At 41.6% G+C, this 24,550-nt stretch overlaps 1 protein-coding gene across 1 annotated transcript in view; it reads left to right on the plus strand.

Moving 5' to 3' along the window:
- Window positions 1-24,550, plus strand: part of ARMH3 (armadillo like helical domain containing 3) — a 120,803-nt gene that overhangs the window by 1,534 nt on the left and 94,719 nt on the right. Inside the window, 19 exon segments of the mRNA XM_040564049.1 lie at window positions 5,044-5,154; window positions 5,606-5,662; window positions 5,798-5,944; window positions 6,853-6,870; window positions 6,873-6,953; window positions 8,093-8,185; window positions 9,057-9,077; window positions 9,079-9,131; window positions 9,585-9,613; window positions 9,788-9,841; window positions 9,844-9,872; window positions 13,909-13,965; window positions 15,004-15,047; window positions 16,718-16,778; window positions 17,379-17,425; window positions 18,116-18,191; window positions 20,859-20,952; window positions 24,336-24,419; window positions 24,422-24,436. Of these exon segments, the coding sequence (XP_040419983.1) occupies window positions 5,047-5,154; window positions 5,606-5,662; window positions 5,798-5,944; window positions 6,853-6,870; window positions 6,873-6,953; window positions 8,093-8,185; window positions 9,057-9,077; window positions 9,079-9,131; window positions 9,585-9,613; window positions 9,788-9,841; window positions 9,844-9,872; window positions 13,909-13,965; window positions 15,004-15,047; window positions 16,718-16,778; window positions 17,379-17,425; window positions 18,116-18,191; window positions 20,859-20,952; window positions 24,336-24,419; window positions 24,422-24,436 (1,168 nt within the window). The 5' untranslated portion in view covers window positions 5,044-5,046.

Here is a 24,550-nt window from a genome sequence, read left to right on the forward strand (position 1 = left end):
ATAGGTTAGCAGTGGTGTAACTGCAGATTGCACTGTGTGGAAGCACGTAGTACACTGCTCTGAGTGGGATGGAATAGCTTGCTGGTAAAAATGCATATACTGAGACTGTGCTAGAGGTTGCATTGCTTGGTATTACAAAAAAAGAGTAGGATCTATGTGGTTTTTCGTCATTGTCATACCCTCTGAATGTATTCCTTGCAATATATTACAGGAAGGCACCTGGAATTTCTGCCAGATTGATCCAAAGCTTGTGTGCTGTGAGTGATACCAAATAAAGTTTACAAATATATACAAATAAGGCTGTAAAAAATAGATGAAATATAAAAGTAGCATAAACTGTAACTACCCATGTTGGCAGAGCATAAACTGCAAAAGGGCTTGTAGCAGGAATGTGGTTGTTGGTTGGTTAAGCCTTGACAAAATCTAAGCCACCACATCCCTCTCCTCTCTGATTTCCCTGGGGTTCTGCCCAGAGTGCTGCTAGGGGGCTCCTGGGGGTTTAATGCTGGAGCTTGGGCTGGGTCAAGGCACTGTCTAAGCTTTGGCGTTGGTAGGCTCTTGTGCAGGGTGCGGGTTTTCGTTTGATTCCTCTGGTGGATGAGTGCTGGAACGTGAGACTTAGCTGCCTGTTGCCTGTGTCCAGTATTGACTCCGCAGATTCATCGCATGGATTAAGTGAAATTCCAGGAAAAACATGCACCAAAGAGTAGAATGACCATTTGGTTTATAATCTGTTTCTTTAGAAGCTGTGGGCTAACTGTAGGCAGAAGTTTATCCCCTGCCTTGCACGCTCTAGATAATTTTTGAACAACTGTCCTTTTGACTTAAGGGATATACCAGCAAAATACCTAGAAGGACAAAGCATGATCACACTGGGTCCTAGGTGCATGCAGTTGGTGTTGGGCTGGTTACCACGCTTGAAATCTTTATACCAGTAGTTCAGTCTGAGTAGCAGTGGCAGGTCAGGGGATTGGATTCTAAAAGGAAAAGTATCTCAGTTCTTACTCAGAGCCTTCATTAATATTGATTGATATTGATTTTTTGGCATTAGCAAAATAATATGTTGCATCATTTGCACTACATTTTTCAGATACAGAATAAATGGTTTGCCAATTAAATATGTGAAAATACCATTTAATGTCATCTGCTTGTTTTCTTTTTATTTAGCCTAGCAGTGTCACGGTATATTTTTGAGGGTTATAGACTGAAAAAAATATTCAGGTTTGGTTGCGTTTGTGGGTTGTGTAATCTTGAAAACATTCAGGTTTGTTAAATGTGAAATACAGCGGTTGACAGGCTGCATGCATGCAAGATTACAGGAGTTTCAAGGTTTGGATCCTGTTTTCACTATAGTGTTGATGCATGTTAATGTTCCATTCTGTACAGTAGTATTTTTGTCGTTACGAGATCCGTACAACAATAATCAAAAGAACAATAAACAACAATAAAGTCTGAACGGGAGCTGCGTTACAATGCGGAGAAGCCACAGTTTTCAATGTGCATGAGTCTGAGTGAACTTCAGACTCAAAATGCCTTTTTTTTTCCTCTTCTTCCGTGGATGTTCTAACCGAAAGCTGACAGGGATGCGTTCATCTGAATGTCACATGTTTGATTTGAATCTCTGGAATGAGTTTTGGACTGAAATGGACAGGAGGTGGATGGTTGGATGTGCTCACTCCTTTGTTCCCGCCTGGGTCAGCTGATCCTGGGGTTGATGACAGACAGACCAAGAGTCTGCCTGAACTTCTCTCTGCCACGGCTTTTTTCTTCCTGCCTTTGAGCTGCCAAGACTCGTGCTCTGTCAAGGTTTCTGTTAGCTCCAGACGAAGCATCTTGGATCCTCTGCGGCACAGCACAGTACTCGCTGTTCCGAAACCCCCGTGCGCGTACGTCGCAGCCCTGAGGGACAGCTCTCCGCGCAGTCAGCGACTGCAGCAGGATTCACTTAGCAGCATGTGTTAATGGGACTGACCTACTGACAGAATAAATTATCCATCTGAACCTGAGACGTGGAAATTGCACCGATGCCTTTGAAATGTGATATGTTTTAAAGGGTAATTCTTAACTATATTCAGCGTCTTTGTTTTCATAAACTGTCACGATGCCCTGATAATTTGACACCTCTGCAACTAGTAAATGTTTTGTGTGTTTGATTGCTGTTTTCTGCAGCTGTCTAGGAGGTCCCCATTAACAAAATGCAGTTTCCTGTTTCCGTCTTTATGACATCTGGAGAACGTAATTGCATAAAGTGAAAAGAAAAAGCCATTGTGCAGCCTGATCATCACAGGTCATGAAACAAGCATAGCCTAATAAAGCGTTGGCATGAAAGGCAACTCTTCCTTTTCTCCCCTTGCTCCTCCATATGCTCATTTGTAGAACAGCGAGTTATAAACAAGAATGTTATTAATCCTTGCCTCTAGCAGTCATCTTTGTATGCTCTGTGCAGCTCCGGTTGAGAGAATATGAATCCCAAGATCCATTTTGACCGAGACCAGAATTTTCACATGATCATGTGGGCCCTCTGGTGCTCTTTCAGCATCAGACGTTTGTGTCTTCTGGGATTAGACTTCTCCATCTTTCTGGAAGCGTAGGAAAGTGCTAAAATACAGTTTGCAAAGTTCAGTATTGATCCCCTCCCATAAGCATACACGTTTGGGATGTGAACGCTGACCTAGAAGCACTCTGAGTTAGTTTATTAGTTTTGACATTGGGATTCATTAGCTGTAATTCAATTAGAAGCATGCTGATGGATGTGTTTGTATGCTGGGGATGGTGGCTGCTTGTGATTCAGAAACTTACCATTCTAGTTGAGAAATTGTTTTGTGCAATCTTGGGTAAGATTTGTCTTGCTAATTCTAAAAGTGACATTGTTCTTGCTTTGGTTTTTAATAGATTTCTCTGTGTTTCCAATTATGTTTCTAATTAATGTCTTATTTCCCATGACAGTTTAAAAATAATGCAAAGTCTGTAAAAGAGAAGCTGTCAGGATGACTGAATAATGTTTTCTTCTTCGTTTTGTTAGACTTGTTAGACCTTTTCTCCATCTTAATTGGATACATGGGCCCATCAGGCTACAGGAGTAATTTCTGTGTTTACGTAGTTATGGTGCAGAAGGTCCTAAGATTCTTCTGCCAGTGTTTTTGGGGCTGGTTCCATTCTCAGCCCAGCGTGCACACAAACTGGCCCTTAACCACCTGGCTGTTCAAATTCCCATCCTGGGTGGAAGAGGATCTCTTCTCTGTTCCATGTAAATCTCAGCTTTTGAGGTGTGAGATCTGCTGCTCTCTGTCCACTGCTTTGCCAGCCAGGCAAACCTCCTGCCCTTCACAGCTGGGGCAGGGCCTTTTCTTTTTTGCAGCAGCATTTTTTCCAGCCTCAAAGATGTTTTCCTGCCATTTGGGACTGAGTTCATGGCTCAAGGGCTGGATGTCTGAATAACCTGTTGCAGGCTCTGGGAGCCTGAGAGCCCTGGTTGGGAATGTAGTTTAGTCTTAGGACAATCAAAAGCTGTGGAAAGAGTGCAGAAGAGACCTGGAACTGGCATTCAGTAGTCTCTGGAACCTGCTTTTTTTACAGAAAGGTGGATCCGAGCATGCCGTCGTCACTGAAGGTGTTCAGGCAGGTTGGGATGGAGGTGAAATCCAAAGCTGTCTCCATGGCTGCCAACTCAGAAAGCTCTGGGGTCTTAGAGGCAGGCTGCAGTGTACTTACCTTTCTGTGCATAATTTAGCATGGCTGAGTGCAGCTGCCACAAGAGCCTGCCTCTGTTTTTCTGGAGCATGACTTCAGTCAAGCCTCTGCCTGAGGTGTGCTCCTGCCATGTGTGTAATTACCTTCGGAGGTCTGGGAGAAAGGTTTGGAGCTTGGGATATGCCAGGGGATGGCGTTCACTTTCTGCTAAGTACCTCTGTTGTGCTGCAGTGATAAAGGAGGATAGAACACTGCTAAATCTCTGGTGCTTGCCAGAAAATTCCGAGATTGCAGATAAATGCATATTTGCAAGGTCAGAGCGGTGATGTGCTTTGCAGCACGAGACGTGGGGTGAGAGTACGTGGCAAGTCACACGTCCTGACTGTCAGCCCCTGACATGGCTTGACTGGTGCAGACAGATCAGGACTACAGCTATGGCTGTTTTTCTGACAGCTGATTTTGTAGCAATGATATATATATATATATAAATATTTTAAATAAGATAATAAGTAAGCACGAGGCACCAATTAATTATAGTAAACCTTGATTGTGTTTCTAGAAAACCCTTTGTTGTCAAAGGAACCAGGAAGTTCTTCCGGTTTAAAAAATAAAAATAAAAAAAAATCCTGCAAAGCTTCTCCCTGTGTTCCTCCATCTTCCTCCAGAACCTGAACCACACGAGATGCTTTTGAGGCTGGGGTTCTTTTCTGCTTTGATTTTTAGAGCAGCTGGCACAGCTGGGGAATGCCAAGGTGCAGAGGTAGGGATGAGCAAGGGGGTGGCAGGAGTGCTTCAGGGAGGCTTTGCAGCCAACTGCTTCCTTGTGTTGGATGTAGCATTGGAGTGCAAGAGCAGAGCTGGAAGTACTTTGGCAGGTAGCAAATTAAACAGATAAAAGAGAAGGCTTTTTTCAAACCATTTCAGGAGCTTTTTTGTCACAAGATGTCCTTGAGGCTTGACTAACTTTAGAGAAGCCTGGATATCCATTTGATAACAACCACTGCAGCGTGTGCAGCGATATTTTTTAAAAATTATACCTTTAGATGTAAAGTAGTTCTGGTCGTGAATAAGTTTCTGGCAGAGAAGAATTAAGAAAACTGATCCATAAGCTGCTATTCTGGTCTGCCTGTGGGTGAACTCTTGCGTATTTGTTTGAAATAGGTTAGAGGGACTTGGAGAGGACCTTTGGTCTGATTTCTTATCTGGTATAGTTATTAAAGCCCCTACTTGCGGCTTGTGAGAGTCTTAGTACCTCAGTGTAGTGAAGAAGTCTTTGTGGCTGAGGCAGTCCAGATATGCCTTGAAGAAAAGTTCAAGGTTCCTTAGTCTTTTTTTGTCGATTCTTACCTTCAGGGTATGCAACATGGCCCAAACAGAGAGAAAGGCGGACTGCTCCGGAAATCTTCAGCCTCCAAGAAGCCATTGAAGGAGAAAGTTGTGTTGATGTACGATGAGGTTTTCACGGTAAGGACTTGGGCACCTCTTCTTTCTCAAGTTTATTACGTTTTCTTTGGTGTAGTTTGTGCTGAGGGCTCTGCATGGTGGATTCTTTTCCCAAGGTAAGTGTTGCACAGCATAGCCACACACACTGAGGCTCTCCTACTAGCATGCAGAGCTCTCTTCCTTAGTCACCTATCCTGATGTCTGCCAGGACCATTAGTGATCTGCAAGATACCACGGCTTTTCAAGTATTTCTCAAAAATAATCCAGAAAATAGACAGAAGCATCTCAATTGAGAGCTGTTTCTGTTTTCTCTTTTGCTTCTGGGGATCTCTGTAGACAGTACTCTGTGTTGTGAGACCACTTGGTCATCCAGTGGGATGATCCCGACTGACCTACTTGTGATAGTGATTTCGATTAAATTCTGCCTGAATAATTTCTTGTTTGTTCTCATGGCCGTTCCTTTCTCTTTCAGACAGAGGACCCGAGTAAGAACAACCCTAGGTTTTGGGAGGAGCTGTTTCTCATGAAGGTAACAGGAGTTGAACGTCCTCTGATTTGGTGTTGCTGTTCTGCCTATGAGGTGGCAGACTGTCAGCATGAGGACTTGCTTTTCTAAGGTGTCAGCAGTTGTGTAACATGCACAATATTCTTCTTAACCTGACAGGTCAACCTGGAATATCTGGAAGGCAAGCTGGAGGCTCTGGATGGGGAAGAGCTGATGAAGATAAAAGATAACATCAACTGCTTGTTTCAGCACTGCATCCAGGCACTGGGTGAGGAGCACCCGATCAGAGTGGTCAATGCTCTACAGGTACCACAGCTGAGAGACAGGGAGTGCTCTCATCTGCTTCTGAGGAGACAAAATGCTTGCCGCTGGTATCAAGCATCTTGTTCTTGTTTCTTTAGTTGTGAGAAGTGATGTCTACAGAGCAGTTTCAACTTCTGGTTGGTGGAGGTTGCAAACATTTATCCTTAGTGTTTGAGAAACAGTAGCTTCATTGAAAATTCAGGTGGGTCTGGTGCTGCAGGATGAAGTGGATCCTGCAATGGAGGGATAGGAGGGGCTTGTTCATGCTACAGGCTCAGTTTGAGGGCTCAAGAATACTGTGTGTAGCTTTGTCTGTCTTCTTTCTCCTGTTCACCTCTATTTCGGACTCCTTTTTGAATTTCCTTATGGGTCAAAAACGAAATGAAGTAGTGGGGAAGTTGGTGTCAAATTTGTACGGGGACTGTCCCTGCATGACACATCCTTGGTGAAAGCTGTGAAAGAATCATCACCCAGAACTTGAAGCTGTTCTCCTGCAGGTTGTGCCTTACCAACGCGTGTCTTGTATGGGAGACGGTGTCCACAGTTTTGACACTTGATGTTGTTAGTTCCCAACCTGATTCTTAACAGTTTGAATGCATTTGACCCAGCTTCTCTCAGCTGTAGGAATACAGGATATAAATTTCAGGTTTGGGAAGCCTCCTGTAGGAGGCCTTGGACAGGAAAAAAAGTGGATAAATACATTCTTATCTTTTGAGAGCTCAACATCCAGGTTATACTCCTTAGAAACAACAGAGGTAGAGGAAATCAGGCAAAATGTATGGCTTCTAGGCTGGTGGTATTCATATAAATATCTGTGTTTTGCTAGTGCTCTGAGAGGGTTTTAGGGCAGGTTTTGCTGTGGAGTTGTAGGTGTTGCCTTACATTTTATCCTTTGAATTTTCCCTTTGCAGACTTTGTGTGCATTGATTCTCGGGGTGTCCATCAGAAGAACAAGTCCACTTCAGGGTTTGACATCATCAACATGCTTGTGGGTTTTGATAAGGCAGAGCTTGTATGAAGGTGAGGCCTTGCCAATGTACAGAAAAGGCTTGCACAGCAGCCCTGTTGCAGGGGCAGTGTTTTGTGGACAGGTGTGTCTATCAAGGTACACCTTTTTGGGTAAATATCTCAGCCACTGATTAAACATAGCTGTCCTGAAGTTCTTGACTTGTTAGTGGCCCAAAGAGGTGTGAAATCCTGATGTTTTTCATTAATAGAGCACTTACCTTCTTTTCCTTTAATTCCCTGGTGTGCATTCATTCTGGTTAAGAAATCTTAAGGCCAGGAAAGGCTGTCACAGGCCATTAGTACCTCGTATTGAACCTCTTAGCTTGCACTTAACTTTTAGCTAATAGTAACATCCTTTGTGCTCACATTTCCATCAGCACATATACCATTATAAACTTATTTGATGTTCTTCATTGTAAAGCTACTGAGTTTTGAGAAACAACAGAGGAATGGTGATAAAGCTGAATCCTGTTCTATCTTTCATCTCTCTGCAGAAAGTAATAGTTTTCATCTCTCCATGAAAAGTAGTAGTGCTTTGGGGAAATATTAAGTAGTTATTTGCATATTAGAACCACTTTTTTTCCCTTTGAGAATTACTTTATTACCTGTAATTTAGTATTTGGAAAGCAATTAATTTTGAATATCTATCAGACAGCTATATAGTACCTATTTTGAATAATAATTAACGTACGTACTATTAAATTGCAGGTGTGCTTTTCACCAAAATCTCTCAGAGCCTATAAGGAGAATGGGGGAACATCGAAGATAAAAAGGCAGAAAAAAAAGCAATCAGTGATATTACTGGCTTGTAAACTACAACTAAGATTGTACTTGTAGAGGTCAGGTTTACTTTGCAAATAAAATCTGTTATTACATGTATATAAAAACCTCTCATGCATCTAGAGAAAACTCTTGGATCATGATGTTATGCCTGTAGTCATTAAAATGTAGTTAACACAAAGCAGTATTGAGAACCAATGGTGTGAACACAATCTGTGGTATATAGCTGTAGTAATGGCTCAATTACTGGTTCTGGAATAACATGGCTTTGTGTTAGCACTTTTGAATCTCTCAGTCTTTTATAGGAAATATTTCAAATGACTTAAAAGTAATACTTAAAGTTATGTGATTGTTCTTCTTTAGAATCTGATGGAGAGCCTAGACTCGCTCCTCTGTGCAGACGGTTCTGAAAGCCTCAAAAGCTTGTGTCTGAAGCTGCTTCTCTGCTTGGTGACGGTAAATAAATACCAGCTGTATAATAACTTAAAATCTCATACGTGTCACATTTTGAGGGATGGAACTAGCTCAAAACTTAAGCAGAATGCTGCTGTGTGAAGTTTGGGGTGGGGGCGGGAATTATGAATGAAGAATGGACAGCCCAGAACAGGCTTCAAAGCTCAACCACAACACCAATATAGACTGGCAGACAGTTTCTGCCTCATGAGATAGGTGCCAACTGGGGCAGAAGGATAGAGACATAGTAGGAAGTGTCAGTTGGATTCATGTTATTTTTTTTTTAGGGAAAAAGATATTTAGAAGTAATAGAAGATAAATAGAAAGGGAGCAGAGGAGAGGGCTGAGGAAAGACAGGAAATGGAGTAGATGAGTAGTGAGGATGTGAAGAACGAGTTGGATAAAAGGGTTGTTCAGTGTCTCTTGGAGATGGTCAACCACAAACTATCTTGGCTGTGATAAGAGATAGCTGTGTGTGTGGAGGTCTCTGCTGCTGTGTGTGATGGAAAACTGCTTAGTCAAGCATATGGACCCTGCTTTTTAATCCTCTGCCTCCTGTGTAGCAGGCTGCTTCAGCTGCTGGTAGTGTTGTCATGCAGCTGTGTAAAATGTCAATCTGCAGAAGAAATGGGGAGCTTCTTAGTACATGGCTCATGCTTTTGCCAGAGAGGGTGGGAGTAGAAAACAGGACAGATTTCCCTTACTTCACGTCTAGCTCTAGTGCTAGTCCCACCCTTGACTTGCTGACTAAGTGAGAGATTATGAATAAATGGTCCATCTGGTAGTATAATTCTTGTGTTCGCAGTGTGTGCCAGAGGCAGCTAGAGCATCATGGGAGGCTTTGGGTGAGATTTTAACTTGTGTTTGTACTTAGGTGACAGATAACATTAGCCAGAAACACCATCCTGGAGTATGTGATGATTAACAGTATATTCGAAGCCATTTACAGGTAAGTTTTTTTCCTTCAGCTGCAGGGGTTCTTTTACATAGTGAGAGCTTTCAGTCTTGTTTGCCTTTCAGCCTTCAGTGCAGCATAGCTAACTGGTAGTGTACGATGCTTCCATTCATAGCTCAGTCACAGTTTCTATTTTTTTTAATGCTGTCTCCTCCTTACTCCAGTCTGCTGTTTTAGTCACTACTGAGTATTTAAGGTATTTTCACTTGAGACATTTGTCCGTAGATAGAAGCTGAATGGATTTGTAGGCCAATTTCATAGAAGATTCCTTTATCGGAGGAATTTGTTTCAAAAGGCAGTCTGGATATATTGATTTTTTTTTTGCTCTTTGATAAATTATACTTTTTTTTTTTGAAGTGGAACTGGGTTTGGGGAAACAGAAAATATTGGCAATGCACTGAGATACTGTCCGTGGTATTGAGAAATATGTTTGCCCTTTATGCCCAGAAAGCCTGTGTACATCCTGTCTGTGATAAGTAAGTTTCTCTGTGTGCAACATTTCTTGGAAGCACTGACACCCCAAGTCGTGGATATCCTCTTCAGTCAGAGTATAATTTGCTTTTTTACATAGTTCACTGGCATGTGCGGTCTCGGAGCCACCTCAGCTTCTGAAGCAAGCTTGAACTTAATAATGTGAATCTTTATTTCAGATTCTGTCCAGCCCCTTAGTCGGAGGGAACATGGCTATGATGCTGTTGTCCTTCTTGCTTGCTGGTCAACTACAGAAAGTATGAGGTAAGCATTCTACTGTGTAACAGAAACATCCCTCTGTACTTAATACTGTCCTCGAGGTTATTAAAAAGGCTTATGGTACAGTTTTTAGCGGTACCACAGACAACATTATCGGGATGTCAGCACTGAGCTACAGTATCTTGCAAGGCACTCAAAGCCTTAAAGTCACTTGGTGGTTGCCTGTTGTCAGTGTGTTGTGGCAGATTTTCTTGCCTCAAATCCTTTAGAGTTCTGTTAACGTGCTGCTGTTGATAGATTCTTTTTTGTTTTGGACTTCATTGGTGCTAAATTGTGGTCCCAACTGCTTAAGAAAATCTTATTAGGGAGGAAATTCATTAGTTTGTGCTTTTGTTTGTCTTTAATGTGAATATCAGTGAGTTTTACGTGAACATGTTCTTTCATGTTTTGGGATGTGAATTTTCTAGTCCCCCTTCAAATTGCCTGTGGAATGTTGTCTGTACTTCTGTCACCAGTGTAGCTATGAGCTTGGTTTGCTCAATAACTTCTGTTCTAGGAGTAAAATGATTTACGTGTCCTTACATGGTACTTTTAAAAAGTTGTCATTGATCTGAAACCTAATCATTCTCAAAAGTTGTTAGAAGTATACACTTATTTCTTCAGCTATATTTCATGGTTTTATAATCCTATTCCTGATTTCTTAGATTTCTTAGATTTTTATGGTGATGCTATGTGAGAGAACCATAAAAGGTTAACTAAATATTGACTACATTGGGAAATTGTGAAACTAACTAATCAAAAGGCTGCCAAACAGAGGAAACACTGCAATGAAGAGTGTTTACTGTGTCCTTTTTCAACACCTTAAGGGGTGGCTGCTAGAAGTTAAAACATATAATCAGGCAGTGAGTTTTAAATAGATTCATCAATAACATCTAGGAGAAAACTTTTTTGCCTCACGTTCAGCCTAGCAGAATTGCTTATTGCGTCTCTTGCTAGGCAGAACTGAAAGAAATCAGTCAAAATGCTTTTTTTTCCCCTCCTTCTTCGTGTACTTATTTGGCTGCATATAGTATATCCGATGGCCCTTCACATTCAATTACACGCACTTTTTGCCTTGATATAGTCAACCGCAGGTGCTGAAGAGACTTAAAAACACTGAAGAGTTGGATTTTTTTTAAAGTTCTCTCAGAATTCAAATCATTTTCCATGAATCTCTTTAACAAAAAGAGTCATTATTCAAGCTCCAATTCCCTGCAAGATGGCCTGTCTGCAGAGAAGATGGCCTCATCAGGGCTGGCAGCAGAGCTGCTGAATCATCCCTAATGAGCGTTCTGGGGAAAAGTCTTGTGAGGGATAATCAAGTGAACTCTGGTCTTCATTTGTTACAGATGTGAAGATAAGTTAAGCATCTAACTAGGGATTATATATGTGTTTTTTTTGTTTCTTTTTCTGCTTTCTTTTCTTACCAAAGATTTGTTTTCCATAGCTTTGTTTCCAGAGCTCTGTTCCACTTAGGGGCATGGGGGAGGTCTCACTCCCTCTATCAGATTGGTGTGCTTCTACACATACCTCTCAACTTCACATAATATGTCTCACCTGGGAATTACATTTCTGATCTGGTGTTAATTGGCTTGTCTTTTAGAAATTACTTGGTAATGATCTCCCCCTACCTTCTGCTTTCATTTCATTGAGGTTGCTGGTATCTAATGGTGGGTAGTTCATAGAGGACAACTTGAGTATTCTGTTTCCAGGAGATTTTGTCTATCATCACTGAAAGGAAGACCTTAATGCTATAATGTGTGTTCTTTAAAGAGCTGAGAATCACGTTTCTCCTTTCTTTCTGGAAGGAGGTAATGGCAGAAGCTATTTTAAGTTCGTGTCACCACTTCATTGATGCGCTCTTGAGTTTTCAAAGTGCTTACTAGCCACTCTTCAAGGCTATTGCATGTTTGTGCATATTGTGGGGTGGCAGGTGTAATTTAGACTTCCAAAAATTTTGCTGTAATTCCCAGGGAGAGGAAAACCAAGGAGACCGAGATAACAGGATTGGAAGAGGGAAGCAGGCAAGGAATATGAGGAGGCCTGAGGGGTGCCTGTACAACTTGTAGGCTACTGAAGTTCGTCACAGGTGTGCAGACTACTGCTCACAGGAAGCAACTGTTCAGAACGCTTGGCTCTGAAGGAGTAGCAGGAGCAAACTGCCCTCCCTCTGGGCAGCCCAGGAAATGTTCTCATCATGCTGGTACAGACTTGCAATGGAAAGGCACTAGAAACTGCCTTGACCTGTGCGGAGAAATGCTGTGTGTAGATTACATCTGTTAGTCATCTGCTTGCTGCTGAAGGAGTTAGGGAAGCCCAGAGGAGGCATGGAGTGTGTCAGAGGAATGGAAAACTTCAGACAGGAAACGTGAAGGAGCCTTCTGCAGTTTTGGGAGTTCCAATTGAAAAGGAAGAAGGCAGAGATCCACAGCAAGCCGGCTGACTTCTTGACTTTATCAGCCAAGCACCTTTATGTTCTTGCTGCCAAGAGGCAGGAGACATGTAGCACACATCTTGGAGAGGCAAAGGGCAATGGGAGCCTGAAGAGTTGTTCATAGGCTGGAGATGACAAGGAACCTGTTCCCCATCCATTCTGTGATGGGATGGAACATATGTTTAGGTCTCAGGGCAGCCTCTTGGCATTGGGCAGCTTGCTTATCTGGGAATTTGGATAACTGTTGCCCCTAATTCAGCATGGCCTGCTGCCCATTGCATGCAAAAGCCTCGTAACTTTTATTGGTCACAAATCGCAGGTTGACCAGCCTTCTGTGTGTGAGCTGTGGTACGGAGTCCTGGCCTGAGTTTCTCATCATGGTATAAAGAGCAAGAGAATGATTGAAATTAGACAAACTAAGCTTCAACTCCATTCTTTCAAAAAATTGTGGTTAAATACATTGAATGTATTGTAGTAATGTAGTTAGATACATTTGAAGCTGGCTTCTTTGTTGACAGACTAAATTTCTGAAGGGGAGAACGGTTGCACAGAAAGGAGCATGTATGTTTCTCAATAGGAACCTCCCCTCCAGCCTCAAGGAAATCTCTTTGCATGCTTCATGCACAGATGGGCTCCGTGTCATTTTCTGTGACAGCAGATAGTGCTGCTGGAGGCAGGCTGACCGACTGGTTGAGCTTTTGTGTGTCTGATCAGTTTCTTCCTTGGACCAAAGAGAAAATCTGATTCTCCCAAACAACACAGCAATAGCAAAAGTGTTTTCTTCAGCCTGATTTTTAACCTGCTGTTAAACCTTGGGCAAAACAGGTAACTGTGTAATTTGCAAGGCTGTATGTGATACGTATTTTTGCTTTATTCTTCTCATCCACTTTGGACTTACTGCACAGATGGAACCTTTTCTTCTCTGTCCAAACCACCTTGTTTTGCACTGACATGTGTAAAAAGAGAAAAACAAATGTACATTGCTAATCTAAAATGCTTCCTAAATTGTTAGGACTTATCTTTATAGATGGAGCCTGTGTGCTTTGTTCAGTTAGTTCAAGAATTTGTATTCTCCAAGAGACTTCTGGCCCAGTGGTGGTAACTGTTAAGAGTTGAGCTCTAACCCTGTAGCAGATGAGCCTGTAATACTGTCATGCCTTCCTGAGTCCTCCTTCCTTTAAGCAATCCTTGTGAGGTGTTGCAGAAGAGAGATATCAGAACACTTACGTCGAATCCCAGCTTCACTGCTTGTGCTTGCTGCAAACAGTGTGTGTGTCACTGATAACATGCTGTCAGGACAGCTGTTCCACTTCCAAGATGACAGTCCAGCTAGCAAAGGAACAGGAACTCCATCTCTTCTCCATCTCCATCTGAACAAAATCAGCAGCCTGCCTGGCTGAGCAAGCAGAGTTGTCCTGAGCGTAACAACCTTAATGTGATGTGACTACTGTTGCTTTGTGTGCATTCTGCTTTGTGGGACAGGAGGGAAAATCTTCCCAGGTGGCTGGGTAAACTTTGGAAGATAAATATTTGTTGTTTGTTTGTTTTCCTCATAAAGACTAAACTTAAAACCATTTTTCTTGCTTCTTTCTCCCTGCTGCTGAGCAGTCAGTGAATCCTTACATTGTGAAGCTCTCTATCGTAGATGACGAGGCCACGCTCAATGTGAGTATCTGATTTGATTACCCAGCGCTGCTGGGAACGCTCTTCCATGCATGGTGTTAACAAATGCAATCGTGGTGTCTGGTGCAAAGAGGGTCGGGAGCAGTACTGCTGTAAAGAACAGGTGTGGGGGTTTCTGCCCTAACCGCACTCTTGTGATAGATTTGGTAGCTCATGATTTGGACAGTTTGATATTCAGTTAAACAGTGGGGGTTGTTAAAAGGCTAGGTAGCAAGGAACGTGCTAAGGTTGGTCTATTAGTCTTTTGTCAGCTGTGTTACTGTCACTTGCCAAAGAGGCACAGGATATCTCATGCCAAAGGACATCTCTCCAGTGCTGTTATCTGATTTTTTTTAACAAGTCCACATGTCAGTTACTGCAGCTCACTAGAAGCTTGTACCAAATCAAGAGTCCTGCAACTACTTTACGCTGTAGCTGCTTTGTATGTTGTTACATTCAAACCTAGATAAAAAGTGTCAGTGCACTATGAGCTCTGGGAGGTGTAGACTTGAAAGCTTTCCTTTAGATTTGAAGTAAAAGCAAACTGCATGCTAACTAAAGGGTGAGAACAGCTATTTTGAATTAAATTAAATTAGCTTGACAGAGAAGGATGACCAGTAGCTGTGCAATGGAGGAGGCTGTTTGTGAGAAGTGACAACGTCATTAGTGTTTATGGCCTTTGTTTCCAACCTTGGATACGCTTCCTCTGACACAAGCTCCCTTCTGAAGTTCTTGCTGCTTTATTGAGGCTTCTTGAGTGACTAAGCTATGTCCGGAGGCCCAAAGAGAGTAAACTTTCTTCTCTGAATTACCTAACTAGATACTCAACTTTAAATTTGGTGCCTTGTTTTTTAGATTTTATTTATTTATTATTTATTTATTTATCTCAGTGTGTCTTATTAATTCAAACTGCTGCAGGGGAAATTCTTTGTAGCATGCTAGGGAATACTGGGGGGTGCAGCACTGCTCTCTGTGTTCAATGTTTGTTTTCCTGCATTGAGACTTGTAATATAAACTTTTTTTTTTAAACACTTTTTGCAGGGAATGGGACTTGTAATTGCCCAGGCTTTATCGGAGTATAACAGGTAAAACTAAATGTCTCTTGTTTTAAGGGCATGGTAGTTGCAGTCCATTTCCACAAACTTTTTGAGTTAAAGTACTTATTTATCAGCTCTAATGCATCTGGAAAGGCAGGAAATAGTCAGCTTTCAAGTACTTTTGTTCAGTTGATGTTGTCACTGCAAGCGTATGTACCAGGTGTTTTTATTGTCATGGGCGTTACCTCTGTATGAGCCTTGTGTAAAATGGTATGGTCCCAGGTTAGAAGATAAATGATTTGCTGAGTACTCCTCCAATTAACTGAACATGATCTACAAACAAATGTGTCTGGGGCAATACAAATGCCAGATCGTAGGTGATCAGGGAATGTACGCTCTTGCAAAGAATGGACAGCAATAACGCTTCTGAAAAAGAGCCAGCAAGCCAGCAGTAGGGATAGAATGTTCCCAACCTCTGTTTAATAAAAACGATACAAATATGTAAGTTTCCTAAGAAGAAAGTTCTTCAGAAAAAAATGGTAACCCAAGAAGGCTTTTTGGGGATGGGAGGACGACAAAAGGGTTCTCAAGGTATCCAGAAAAATGTTGTAATTCCTTCAGAAGGTCTGCTGTTAGAGATGCACTTGTAAGATGATGCAAGTCAGCAGACAGTGTAAATGCACTTAACACTAGAGTAAAACAAGAGAAAAAAAAAAACAAGAAAAAAACAAACAACACAAACAAAAAAAAAACAAGCAAACAAAAAACCCCACTCACCCACCTTGTTTATTCTGACAAAAGTTGTCTTAGACTATAGCCTGTTCTGCTTATCTCTATCTTTTCCCCTTCCCCCAAAATTCAGAGTTGTTTTCTTTGCATGTTGCATTATATGTAATTAGATCCCTGTACAAAAGGCAATATGTGGCCATATAATCTCTGCTAGCCCATTTCAGTGTCAAATGAAGCAAATTAGCTTAAATCTGAGGTACCCAACCTATTTGTTGACTTCTTGCTCCAATTCTAGTCCCCAGTCAAGGGCCTTCTGTCATGGCCCATGGCTGCTGTCGTGTTTCTGGACCAGCTCTACATACGTGATAGGTCCGATGCTTGCTTATGTCATGCTTACTGAGACTGCTCCAGAACATCCTTGTGCTTTCTAGTTTGCCGTGGAAGGAAGCCAAGCAGGAATGGACAGCTGTCGGCAGAGCAGTTCATTAGGCCAGTTTAACATGTCATATTTGGGGAGAGAAATGTGGGATCAGGCAGGACTGGGCCATGAACCAGCCTAACGGTCTTTATGGTTTCTGCCGGCTGTAGAGGTGATGAGCTGTGGTTTAGTCTGTAGCTGATGATTGGAATGAAATTGATCTGTAGTTACTGGCTGTGTTCTTATGGTTGATGGTATACTGTGTCGCCAGTGCAGGACAAAATTCCGAAGTCACTTGATCACTTCTCCTCAGTGTTAACCTAGACTGAATATATCCTGTATAACAACACAGACGTGGTTTAGTTGCACCTTTCAGCACCCCCTCTTTAAACAATTGACAAATATTTAACATCCCTGCATCCCTTTTTGTGGGTTCTTGAAAAGGAATTGTGAATGTTGGAACTTTCTCCAGCCTGTATCCAAATCAGATAAAGCTGTCTCAGGATTTAGAGAAGATAACCCTACTTCCATTTCTAAGCCTTAAGCTTCTTTCTTATTCCTTTTTGTTCAGGCAATACAAAGATAAGGAAGAGGAGCACCAGAGTGGTTTCTTCTCAGCCCTAACTAATATGGTAAGCAAGGAAGCAATGCTTTTCTATTCTTAAAAGAGGGGCCTCATGGAAGGTCAGGAGGAGGGTGAAAGTTTCCAAAAACCGAGTTAGAATTTCATTCTGGAGGAGGGGATGCATTGATCTGAGCCAAACCAAACAGAACTAAAATAGCTTTATTCTGAGGACCATATATTGTGTGGCTGGGAAAGCACTTTCAAAAATAAGGATAGTTCAGTGTTAATTGCTGTCAGGAGTGACATGGGTAAAACTACTGCTTTGGGACAAGCAGATGGGAAATGATCTCTACAGTCCTTTCACAGAATCACAGAGTAATCCAGGTTGGGATTTAAGATATAGTATTTTTTTCCTTCTGGCATTTGACAGAATAAGCATTGGTCAGTTACAATAGAACAAAATAAAATGTGTTGGTAGATGGTCATCCTGTTCTGTCCATTGTGAATTTTCCTGTTTGTATTTTGCTGGTATAGAAAGAAAGTTGCATTTGTGCCTTGGATGAGAACACCTCTCCCGAGGCACTTGCGATTTAGATAAATCCATGTCTTCTCTCTTGTCTAATAACTTTCAAAAATTCATCCTTTGTAATACTCTTTCTTTCCATAGGTGGGCAGCATGTTCATAGCAGATGCTGATGAGAAGATATCAGTCCAGTAAGTGAACAGATGTTAGTTGCACAATGAGTGGCAATTCACCACTCCGGTCAATGTGATTTCCTCCATCATGGAGCTGTTTTAATGTAGCAAATGAAAAAGGCTTGGAAAAAAAAGGAGGTTCTCTTGTAACTGAAATGGTACCACTCCTCTGTAATCAATGGGTTTCTTGGTTACTTAAGTGAGAGAAAGGTGTGGCAGGAGGAACCACAGCTGGATTGCTTGTAGTGAAGTGTATAAGCAAACAAAACAAACCTGTGGTTTATATGAGATGTTTTTAGTGTATAAAAGTCATGTTGGAAGTGGCAGATGGGAAGTAATGGTTCATGTACTCTTGTCTCCAAGAATGTATTCCCTAAATTAAGGGGGCAAGTGATAAATACGAGGGTTTGTGGTAGCTGTAGGAACCTCTACCCTAAAAACAAAGGGCTTTAAAGAGAAAACATTGCTTAAGACTGAGTAACAGAGGAGACATGCAGCATGAGGGAAACAAAGATTATAGCTGAGATCTAAAAAGAGGCATTTTTATGGACTGCTCAGTATTATTAATAATGAAAAAAAAAGATTTTTACATGGTTGGAAAAAAAAGTTATTTCAGATGGGCTGTGCTCCTGAGCAGCTTTGACCTCAGGATTCTCATTTGGTGTTAGCCCTTAATTAACTCTGCTTTTGTCTGTGTCCCTTCCACAGAACGAATGAAGCAATACTGCTGGCCCTCTATGAAGCTGTTCACTTAAACCGGAACTTCATCACAGTTCTGGCACAAGTGAGTTTAAGCGTGATGTTTGCCCTTTTCTTCCTAGTAGATGTCTTTTGAAATTAAGAATGTCAGGAATCAAATTGATGGAAAGATGAGTTTTTTTTGTTTTCCCCTAGGTACTTGTCATAGGTGTAGATGGGCACGAAAGATCAAAAGCCGACCAGGGTTTATTTTACTTTTAAGCGATGCTTCCTGCCTTGCCAAAATAATTACATTTGAGGGCACAACTCCTGCTAGGATGAGCCATTTTTCCCACTGAATGGGAAGACCTGCATGGAGTTCCTTTGGTGTCCTATTGATACTGCCTTCAGGCAAGATGCAGTGTGATGACTGGTAGGGGTAAGATTGCTGCAGCTATTAGAGCAGTTCATGCCAATGATAAGTTAGAGTTGAGGGAAAGAGGTCGATCCGGCTCCAAGCTGGATGAATTGTTCTGCCTGCGTATGGCCATCCTGCATGCTGTTTGTTTACGTATCTTTCACTTAAGGACTAAACCATGTGTGAGGACTGTTGTTTTAAATATGGTTTTGTGTTCAAGCTTTGTTTGGAGAGCCTGATCCCTTTTGCTTGGGAGACCATTTCCAGAACAGAACATTCCTCCTTGCTCTGTTTATGGTGAAGAAGCAGGGCTATGGCAGCCTTCTGAAGCAGTGGGCTGCTCTGTACCTTTGATCGCAAACCTCTGGATGCTTTTTTAAACAGTGAACGAGTTTGCAAAGGCTGTCACTGCTGGGGAAGAAATAACAAGTCTGTCTGATCTGATGATTGTGCTGTGGATGGCTGGAGGGATGTCTTGATGAATTTAGGAAGACCTTCCAGTTTAGGCTGTTCATTTTGTTCTTTTTCTCAGAGATTACTAGCCGTACTTACAAAAATGATGACAGCAAAACAGTTAACGCCTTTCCCCAGTTACTTCAGCTCCTCAGAGAGTGCAGCTATACATCACAGGCTAGACACTTTGCGTGACAGAGGGAGTTAGAGACCTTTGGGGAACTCCTGACAGTGGTGTGTGAGGGAGGAAGCCTGATAGGCAGATCTACTGCCTCCAAAGAAAGCTTCTGTTCCGTGGGTGGTTAATTTGCTCGAGTTCCCTGCCTCTCTTTTCCCAGGTTGTTCATTCCTACTGCTTGTGAGAGTCTTTCTGCTTTCAGTTCTGTGTAATACCAGTTCAGGGCCGTTGTTGGGGCCAAGATATCCCTGAGGGAGAAAGAGGCCTTTGGCAGGGAAAAAAAGTGAGTAGAAAAGAGCAGCCAGAGTAAAAGTCTTAAATAATAATGAAGGATAAACTAGTTATCTGTGAAAGTGGTAGCGAAGCAGCCACTGTTCAGTGGGCTTGATTGAAATTGAGGTCTAATGTTGTTCTTGAGTGAATTGTCTGTAATACTTCATTTAAGAGAGGTCAAGGCAGGGCATGCTGTCCTTGAAAAACTTCATAAAAGCTGATGAAAGCTCTTGTCCAAGTTGCTGGACTGCAAGACTGCTTGAATGCTACCAGCTCCTATGTGAGCACACAGGAAGAGCAGGATATAGTTTCTGATGCCTGAAGTGTGACTCTTTGTATACTTACTAGCTTGTTGGTCCTCGGTTTTTGCTGCTAGGTGGCACTGTTATCTCTCACTGAGAGTTATGTTTGGGGAAAAAGGAAGGTAAACACCATGACAAAACCTGTGAAAGCAAACCTGTTTTATGTAAAATTTCCAATGGAAAATTGCATTTTAATTTAGTGCGTGGTGTTGATTTAAAATTGCTTCTAATTTTAGTATGTGTCTGTGCTTCCCATAAAATACATGCATTTGTAGTTTCTCATAAAATCAGATATTCAAAGACAATACTGAGGCCTATTCACTTGTGAAGAACCCTACAGAACCAACATCAAATCAGCAGCTCTATATCCCTTTCTTTTTTGAGAACTGCGAGTGATTATTAAGGCAGATGATACATTTATGTAAAACCATGCCCTGTGAAATGGACACTCTGCTTGGCAGCCAGATTTAAAATAGCAATGGCAGATTGCCTACTGTATCCACCAGTTTGGATAGATCTGGGAGCTTACGAAGAAGTATAACATCAAAGCGGTAATTAGGCAGGCAACTGTTAGCAAAGATGAAATTGGCAGAGAAACCGGCTGATGGAATCAGAGAGGATCGATAACGACAGTGTTACGTTATGTTTTGCACTCTTTTCCTCTGTTGCCTGGGCTTTACGGTTGGTATGGAGAGGTAATAAAGTGCTATCATCTTTGAATACGAGCAGGTGGAGGATGGGAGGGGTAGGAGGATGTGTTTAGAAAGGAAATTAAAAGATTGTAGAGGAAGACTTCAAATGCACACCCTTGGGGTGTTTTGAGGGGGGGGTCAGAAACTATAAACGGTGTAGGCTTCTGCATACCTTTTGCGATTCTGTGCTGGGGAAGGGCGTGTTACTTGTCTGTTGGAGACAGCCACTGCTTTTTGTGTGTTTTGCTGAGTAAAGAAGTTGATGTATGGTTTAATTGTAGATGTCCAAGGTTGTGAAACATAGCTTTCATCTTTGGAGGAGGGGTTGAAGTTTCTTGTGATTTCGTTAAAGTCATGTCTGACGTGTGAGTGCGGAACAGCACAAGTAGTGGTCTGTATGACTGCTGCGCAGGGAAGCTATTAACCTCTGTGTGTTTGGGCATGTGTTTTCGATTAGAGCCATCCTGAAATGGGTCTTATGACGACACCAACCAGCCCAATTCCAACAACGCCTGTCACTCCACTTGGAACCACCCCACCTTCTTCAGATGGTAAGAAATGTAATGTTCCTCTGGGGAAAAACTATTAAAAAGTAAAATAACTAACAAAGCACTTCCTCATGATGGCAACTAATGAGGTCTGTCTGGAGCAGATGTAACCTGGTGTTCTCTTCCTGGGGAGAGCTGCGTAGTAAACAGTAGCAGAAATAGTATTTGGCTTCAATTCAATAGACGTTTTGTGTAGTTTCTCTTTTGCCTTGTATATTGCTCAATGAAAGTTTTCTGATACTTCCTTCTGATACACTAGTGTCCCAGTATCTGCGTGAAGGTGCAACCCAGCATGTTAAGCTATTCTACACAGGCTTTTACTTTTGCGTGTTTCTAGTGTCAGGTTTTCCTGCCTGGGATTACTTGTCATGAACAGAATTTACAGAAAATCACGCTGGATTCCTGCTTGTTATTAATAGCACTTTTCCCCAGCCTTGAATTAACTGGGATTTGAATCCAGCTTGGTAGTTGAAGAATTCCTCCCTCTGGTTGCCTTTTCTCTGATACGCTTTGTAAAATGACTTCTTGCACTGAGATCAGTCTTCTAAATGAGATGTTATAGCCCAAATAGATCACTTTAAATCAATTTAAAATAAAACCCTTTTTGTTTAAGTTATGGACGGATGTAGTCCGGTTTAAGAGCGGAGATGAAATGGCTGTTGTCACTTACTTTGATGGCCATCATCTAGATCTGAGGAAAGCATTCAGTGTAAGAAATAAAGGGCACTTTGAATAGAGCACAATTTGGAATTGTTGAAATGAAATGAAAAAGCAGTCTGTTTACTTTAGTTATATCAGCTATTCAGGTCATTTGATAATCCTAGTTTAAGGAGGATCCCTCCTGTGGATGAATTCTGTCTGGTACCATGGATATCAAAAGCTTCAGTTAAAAAGCCCCCTATGTCTCAAGTCTCCGTGTGCGCATAACACAAAATGTAAGGGACGGGCATTTGTTGGCTTCTGTTCAACATGTTTCGTTGCAAATGTATCCACCCACACACTGTATTACACAACTGACAGAATTTATCTTACCTACATCTACAGTCTGCTCACATTCTCTCTTTTTTTTTTTTTTTTTTAATTTACTGAAAAAACAAAAGCAAAACAAAAACTTCATCCTGCTTTCCGCATAGGCAGTGATCTTATGGGAGCTTGAGGCTTCTTGCTGCTTGTAAGGTTTGCTAAGTTTAAAGATGGGAGCTAATCTTAGTGAGCAGCGATTACACGGGGAAGCAGTTCTTTATTTCTATTTCTTGTCACCTTGCTGATCCCTGCTCTCTTTTCTTTATATTTTTATTTTATTTTTGAGGAACCTCGGCTTAGTTTTGAGTAGTACTTCTTTAATTTTACTCTGTATTTTAAAGGTAATGTCAGAATTTTCCTCATTTTCTGGACGTCTTGCAAGTCAGCTGTAAAATTTGCCTGTGGCTGAGAGTTAGAAAGAGGCATTTCAGCTTTGACAAGATTGCTTTTCTGCTTTTTCATGTACTTAAAAAAAAAAAAAAAAAAAAAAAAGTGTAGTTAAGCTATTTTCAAATTTCAGCAACACGTAGAAATTTCTCTGATTTTTTTCAGGGCACTTTTTAATGCGGCTGGGATTAAAAATGGGTTCATATCTGGGTTAATTTTTTTCTGTAAGTCTAAATTGTGAACTAAGGCCTTTAAAGTTTCAAAATATCTGCTTAAAAAACACCACACCCAAACATCTATAGCATGAAGCAGGGTAAGCAGTGATTGTTTCTTCGGAGTGATTTTTTTTTTTTTCTTAAATGAGACTTTTGCTAGAAACTGTTGATCCATAATATGTAAATTGACTGGTGCCTGTCACCATAGTTAGTCTAAATGTCAGTTTGCTTACTGTTGTTAAATATTCATTCACTGCGTTCGTTGTAACAGCTTCAGAAGGACCCACTGGGATATAAATACATTTTTTTCAGTCTCTTAGCTAAATCTTTGAGCTGTTCATAATATTGGGGGGTGAAAAAGCTCCAGCTCATGCTTAGATTTTGCCAACAGACTGGGCGTGTGAACAACACGTTGGGAGCTCCAGAGTTTCAAGACTGAAGAAACTAAAGCAGCTCGCACATTAGGGATGTGCAGTCTTCAGAAGCTAAAAGCCCCATTATCATTTCTTTGATGTGATTCGAACAGCGAGGTTACATTGATCTACTTGGCCCGTTGTTTCCAAGGGCTGCAATTTTGTATTCAAGGGGTTTGTATAATCCTGAGCTCTGTGAGAGCCACTGAGCTCTGGGCCTCCCAGTGCTCTGTTTTAAGAATCCTGCATTTTGTTGGTTTGTCTCCTGTACCTTTCTGTGCCTATGCATGCCCCAGTTCCAGGAATAATAAACCTTATTTACCACATTACAGGGTTATGAGATTGAAAGCTTGAATTGTAGAAGGCATTGTTAAAACAAACGTTTGTCTCAGCCAAAGTACGGTTACGTACAGGATCAAATTGCTCCTCCTCAGAGCCCCAAACCTAGCTATCCAAAACTCAGATGCACGTAATTCCTCACTGCTTGCAAGTTCCAGTCTCGTCATAAATACTCTTTTCTTCCCCCAAGATCTTGTGTGAGGAAAGACTTGAAAATTACTGCCGATAGATTGAAAAGAGAATATATAGTTGTCAAGATATGTGTTCTAGTCAACTGCAGATCTTTCTCCAGTGCAAAAGGAGCCCTTTCTTAGGCTGTCTTTATGGACTGAGAAGGGAGAAGGCCTTCAGGCAATCATAAATCAAGCCACGTATGGCCTCCTATGTTTTAAATCCTGAGAGTTTGTCAGGAACTCCTAGGCAGCCAGAACAGAAGTGTTACAGTCATATCAGGACAGGAAAGTAAAACTGTAAAAGATCCCCTTGAATCTAGTGCCTTGTGTTAAAGGCACATCATTGTCCCTTCAGTTTATCAAGCTCTGTGTGGTAGATTGTAGTCTTTTCATAATCTGATAGTGTAGTATGGTATTGCATTGTTTTTTTTCCAGCTGATCAACTCACCGTGGAAATAAATACCATTATTCTTGACCTTATGTCTTGCACTGTTGAACTGGCTGCAAGAATTAGTTATGTGTTGGTGAGAATTTGTTGAGTCTCCCTAGGCTGGGAGTGTTGATGAGTGCTAAAACACCAGGCAAGAGAAAGAGGCATATCACTTTGCAGGGTAACCCCAGCCTACCCTTGGAGCAGGAGAAGTGTACTCTGGTGGAATAGTACCAGTATTCAAATACAGGTTCTTTGGCTGGGTGATCGTGAGGGAGGAGGAGCTCAGGTGGACCCTACAAATAAGATGATTCTATCCCAGACCTGTGAATCTGTGACCTGGTTCTCTGTATAGTTCTGTCTTGTATTTATGGAGGGTAAATGTGTCTTATCTGCTTTGTTCTAGTTATAAGCTCGGCAGAGCTGCCTTGGATGGCTGACGTGCAAACTAGCAACTTGCTGATAACCTTCTTGAAGTACAGCTCGATTGTGATCAGGACACAAAAGGTAAGTAAATTCTGTTGATGTAGTTGTGGATGCAGGCAACCAGTGTTTGTTGAAATCAGGAGGACATAGGACACATCTCCAGAAACAGAAACTAACTGGAGTCCCTTTAGATGA

Source organism: Cygnus olor, chromosome 7 (assembly GCF_009769625.2).
Source record: "Cygnus olor isolate bCygOlo1 chromosome 7, bCygOlo1.pri.v2, whole genome shotgun sequence".
Classification (NCBI taxonomy): domain Eukaryota; kingdom Metazoa; phylum Chordata; class Aves; order Anseriformes; family Anatidae; genus Cygnus; species Cygnus olor.